The 6,242-nt window shown below is 31.9% G+C and overlaps 1 protein-coding gene across 1 annotated transcript; it reads left to right on the forward strand.

The window, feature by feature from the left end:
* Window positions 1-2,711: 2,711 nt before the first annotated feature.
* Window positions 2,712-5,265, forward strand: TRIADDRAFT_57870 (expressed hypothetical protein; the record flags this gene model as incomplete). Its single annotated transcript, XM_002113901.1, has 4 exons — window positions 2,712-3,171; window positions 3,888-4,397; window positions 4,988-5,063; window positions 5,253-5,265. The coding sequence occupies 4 exons, from the start codon at window positions 2,712-2,714 to the stop codon at window positions 5,263-5,265; spliced, it is 1,059 nt and encodes a 352-aa protein (XP_002113937.1).
* Window positions 5,266-6,242: the final 977 nt, after the last annotated feature.

Below are 6,242 nucleotides of genomic sequence, written 5' to 3' on the forward strand. Positions count from 1 at the left end.
CTCATTACAGTATCTAGCTAAGACTATAGCCACGTGCTTTAAATCTACCAGCGAGCTAAGTATCTAGTATGGCGGTTAAATGAAAAGCAGCTGCGTAACTAAAATTAACGAAAACACCGTTGGACACTGCTAACCGCTATTCATCTTCATAAGGAATACATACATAGTGCCTTTAAGTGCTTTACCGCTATAATCCCGTAAGAAATTAAATTAACAATTCGTATTTCATACGGTATACTTTAAATTGACAATATTTGCTCACGAATTCAACGTTAAAAGTGAAATTATAATTGCCGCGTTTGGCCGAAATGAAATCATTTTCTATGGCAGTTTATAGGCTGTAGTATGCTGTACACTACAAGAAATGGATTTATATGGAATTTCATCGTAGAGATTGTTTCATCCTGTAATTTTTAGTAGTCCATGGATACAGTTTATCTCTAATATGATGAACATAACTATGATCAACCTTAATTAATCTATTTCATGCAGCTATAATTCTAACATAATATATTGAGGATTTTTTAACGTTTTTTAAAGCGATTTATCTCATATACTTGTGTGTTAGACAGAGTCAAAGCATTTTAATTGTTTCTCAAATCCCTTCAATGCTGTACAATCAATACACTTAATTCTTGATATAACCTATAAATATCGACTTCAACTATGAAAAGGTCACTATGTCGATAAAAAATTCTAAATCAGATAGTAAATATACCACTGAAAGTATATCCACTCTATCTAGGCAAAGCTTAAACAATGATGAGAAGGACTAAATCTACAATAACGGAACTTGAATTACTAATCTGTTTGAACATGATTAATAATTGTATTCCGATAGTTTTTGCATAATAATCATGGTATGATGTAAGTTGAAATATCTAACTATCATAACAATATTGATAATACATTGCATGAATTATGTGTTGTTTATCTACTACTCTTGATAAACATAACTGTTTCCAATTTAGCTTATTTTGATTTGTTCGTGCATCTACTTAATTTTACAATGGCCTCTTTTCCTCGTTTACTGTAGATTAAATGATTTACAAATATTATGGCTATACTGAATCCTTAACAAGACTAAGGTCAAATCAAGCTAATCCAATTAGTATCTCCAATACTAAATCAATAAAGAAAAAAGCATTTGAATTCGCTTGTGTCAATAAATACGACAAGAAAATGATTGTGTAGTATGATCTCTTCCAAATATATTATGATTATCAGGATCATCATGTGATAGCGATGGTATAAAAGTAACAGATAATCTCGTCGAAGATCACTTACTAGTTGTTAGCGGAGCTGAAAAAGTTAGCATCAAGTTAGACCAAAAATGTTCAAGTTACTCGTAATCGCAGCTTTTGCTGTTGTCGCCTTGGCTAATCCAGAGCCTCGCGGTAAGTTTATTATAGCTATTGATATGGTACTTTTTATAACGTTATCAGCCATCTATTTGGTGTTCATATCATCTAACAACCTAATCAATATTACTGTAAGATCCCTACTACAAACGTTTCCTTCATTTTACGTGATGTTCCTTCTATTTATTGCCGAAAATTCATATAATACGATACATTTATATGATTGTCAATTTATCTAGTAGGCCTATCATGATAATAAGCAATCAAATATTATACTTTTAATAACCTTGGAATAGATTACCCATCAGTCTCGAATTAGTTTTTTACCTAATCTAAAGCGTAGCAATGCTTAATCTTTGATGTACGTTTCTATCACAGCACCGTATCATTCTCGAGAGTTTAATTAGTCGGATTGAATTCTTTATACTATATTTGTATCCATCAATAGCAACTAACGTTTCATATTCAGCTCCTTTGGTACCCATATAACCTGAAGATTGATAATTTAAGATAGACATTTTCGGTTATCAAAGGCATTATGACATTATTCAATATTGCATCGATTACGCTAATTCAGCATTGTTGTAGCCAAGTACTTTTCAATATGAAAATGTCTCTATCACTCATTATTCAATATTGCATCGATTCCGCTAATTCTGTATTGTTCTAATTAAGTACTTTTCAATGTGAAAAAACTTTTTATCGTTCTAATGGAAGTTAACAAGACCACGAACTAAATATGTTAATACACGTTTAACCCGGAATGATATTTTTTATTTACTTATTATTAGCGGCAAGATCAATTAAGAAACGATAATTATTCATATTAAGTGAACAGATTTGTGCAGATGCAATTAACGAAGTTTTTTATTTACTTAACTGAGATAAAATTAATTTAATTAAACAACTATTATTCTAACGTAACAAAGCGAGAAGAATATTTATCTCCTAGTGGATGATAGAGGCTTCAATAATAATTCATAATGTAGTTGGACGATAAACAAATCTAAGCCAACAATATACTAGATAATATTTAAATAGGATTATAGGTGCGGTTGATCAATAACGGAATTATTGGTTTACGAATTATCTATTTTCGAAATTTTATAGCATCAGAACTAATTTCAATTACCTTAATCACTTTAGTTATCATTAGACTTGTTACACCATATCTAAAATTCATAATATTCATGACAAGCATAGCGATCTATAAAGTAATCGTGACATCAAAATATACGTACATAGATTTATAGCTGCAAAAGAATATAATGTAAATACTTGTGCGGCTATGCATATACTTAATCGGCCATTTTCAATACTTATGTGTATCATCATGCAATTGAAGGAACAATGTGTGATCCCGACCCCAAATTGGGATGCTTCTCTAACACTGGATCATGGAGTCATCTCCCAACCCCTAAATCATCTTCTGTTGTTAATACCAAATTCTACCTATATACCCGTGGATACAGTTCCTCCCAAACCCTTGACTACAATAACCCATCTTCTATCTCTAATTCTCGTTTCAATGGTAACATTGATACCAAAATCATCATCCACGGATTCAGCGCCGATTCTGGCTCAGCTTGGATGCATAATATGAAGAACGAATTCTTGAAAAAGGGCTACTTTAACGTTATCCTTGTTGACTGGAGTGGTGGTTCCAAGACTCTCAACTATGATCAGGCTAGTGCTAATACTCGAGTCGCTGGTGCCATGGTTGGAGAATTAACTAAAGCTTTGCCAACTAGCAAGAGCAGAATTCACCTTATCGGTCACAGTTTGGGTGCTCACACTTCCAGCTTTGCAAGTAAGTTTATTGTAGCTGTTATAATCAACATCATATCAATCTATAGTAAGGTTATATTGTAGCTTGATTAGAGTTGTAGCGTGTTAAGATTTTGTTGTGATGCTAAATTTCTCATTAATATTGAAATGGCAGTCTTTTGTATTTCATGGATAAATATAGTTTTTTGTGTTAGCTGTTTATAGCACTTATAGTTTCTTAGCACTGTTAAAAATCATTAACTCCTCCTCGACTATTATGATAGATGATGATGATATATTTAGTTTCACTGTCTTACTTTCATATATGTTCTATTCCGAAGGTGTAACTATCAGACAAAGTTTAATTTATATCTCAATGATTTGAGTTTTTGTAATTGCTAAGGAGCGATCACGTAGATCAGATTCAGAGTCTAGTGCTATCTACGAAGTAAAATTACTTCATGCTGACCGGTAGTAGTTATTTCAGCCTTAGATGATTTACAATACGGCGTGTAATAACGGATTTGTTTTCTCACTAAAGTATTGTGTATTAGTCTTTGATTGCTGCTTAATCTACTTCTGCCAATTTATCAAGTACCTCATGCCAAATATCCGATAGTATTTAAATTTTATGAGATTTAACAATTTCTCTATCATGATAGATGAAGATTGTAATAATTATGTTCTATGCACATTTCTATGATCTATTTAAAGTTAATCAGCTTTATATTAATAATATATTGCAATTCTCGTAAATAGGTAACAGACTTAACAGAGCCGGACGTATCAGCGGTCTTGACCCTGCCGATCCTAACTTCCAAGGCAGATCTACTTCTATCAAATTGGACAAAAATGATGCTGACTTTGTCGATGTTATCCATAGTGATGCCGATACCTTCTTGTTAGGTGCTGGCTATGGTACCAAAGATGCTTCTGGCCATCTTGATTTCTGGCCTAATGGTGGTGAAGATCAACCCCAATGCGGTTTATTCAAGGATGTCCAAAGGGACATGAACGGCATGAGCCAAAGAGGAGGCATTGGCTGCGATCACGGTGCTGCACACACTTACTACGTAGAATCTATCAACTCTGCTTGCAATTTCGTCGCTAGGCCTTGCTCTAGCTACAGCAATTACAAATCTGGCAGTTGTAGTAGTTGCAACGGCTATCCATGCCCAATCATGGGTTACAGAGCTGTAGAATTCAAGAACTACTACTACAATAACCAAAGACTTTTCTTGACTACCAACAAGAACGCACCACACTGTTGTAGGTTTTAGCAATACGTAATTAAATAATGCCCAGTTAATAACGACCATTATTATTGCTAACTAAACTTATTAATATTAGCTTTATTTATTTTCTGTTGCCAACGTAAAATACTAGATCAAGTACAGTAAGAATTTTATGCTTTCCTTAGAATTGATAATTTTAGTTTACTACCTTCATTAGTACATCACTGATCGTAGTCAATTAAATTTTACGGTGCCTTAGTTCTTGTATTATCCAACTACGAACTAATCTAATCTAATCTGAAGGCCTTGAAGAAATTCAATATTAAAATAAGCAATGTTATATTGCCATCAAAATTGCTTTCATAATTAATTTAATGATTGTCAAGATTTATTTGTAACTTCAGCCCTACCATACGGTAGTTAAATTTTTTACACAGCTGAAATTTCATCTTATTTGTATTACTATTTCCTATTTTAAGTTATCATGCAATAATACACATGACTAAGTGCAAATATCAATCTTTTAATATTATAATGCTCCACAATTTATATATATATATTACAGATGTAAAAATTATGTTGATACTCTTTGGTTTTAATATTATCATAACATTTTCATTACAGCTGGCGCTAAATCCGCTAGGTCCTTTGTACATCAACTTGGTGGCCCAGAATTAGCTGCAGAAGATGCCAACTTAAAGTACGTAATAAACTAATTAAATTTATGCCTTGAAATTCGTAAAATTAGATACAATTTCTTTTATCACATCAGTATTGAATAATCCAATTACGCGCAAACTGTGAATGCAGGGCTAACGATAGTTTCTCCTAGATATGTTTGATTATAAAATACCATATTAACAGATTATACATTTAAATATTTTTATAGACATATGGAATAAATGAATCAAGAGAATTGTTATATCTTCATTAGAACGTTTTAAGTAAGTTTAGCTGCTAATAAAAGCTATACTACTCCGAGCAATAATCCTAAGATACTTCAATCTGTTCCATTTTCCTTATCGTTATTATGTTTTAACTCTATTGGACAAACTATTCGATATTCCTATAATAATGGCATTAATGTTTTTATTTATTTTATTAGATACCTTCCGCTGTTAAGATACCTTGAATTTGCTATCATAATACCGAATATTATGAATAGTAGATGATACTGAAATCTAAAGCAGCATACAAAAAAGAGTAGAATTAATGAATACATGGTAGAAAATTTGTGTAGAGTAGTATTAATGTGCTTCTATAAATGAGAAGAGCATTTTATTACTTTAGGATGAGTTGTAAAACCAGCGGCTGATCGTTTCATTATCATTGTGATGTTATTTGCACTGTAATGTTCTGATGTAGCTGAAATTAAAATGAACTTTTGCAATGAATAATCCAATTGTATCTAACTTTTGTTACTTAGTAAGATTGATCTTGTCCGTAATCTTAGGATGATCCAAGAAATATGCCACTCATTTCGAGAGCAGCCTCTCTTTTGAATATTTTTAAATTTTTCTTGGGCGTTACAACAGTGTACTGTATGATCAATCACATAAAGAGGATTTAAGGTGCTATAGATCGTCAATGCTAGTAGATTAGGCAAATTCAACGACGGAAAAGATTGCAAAATAATTTTATGTCAATAGGATTTTAAGATTTTAGACCCCATATAACTATATACATCCAGTCTGATATTCGTATTACAATAAATTATTGATAGAATTATTGAAAAAGAATTACTTTATCAGGAATTTTAAAATTCATAGCAGCTAATTATCGTCAATTTAAGTTTTGCAATGCTATTTTAAAAGGATTTAAATAGATTACTCTCATGTACCATTAAATGACAACTGTAACTGTCAACTGATCATCAAAT

This window comes from Trichoplax adhaerens, genomic scaffold, assembly GCF_000150275.1.
Source record: "Trichoplax adhaerens TRIADscaffold_7 genomic scaffold, whole genome shotgun sequence".
NCBI classification, from domain to species: domain Eukaryota; kingdom Metazoa; phylum Placozoa; class Uniplacotomia; order Trichoplacea; family Trichoplacidae; genus Trichoplax; species Trichoplax adhaerens.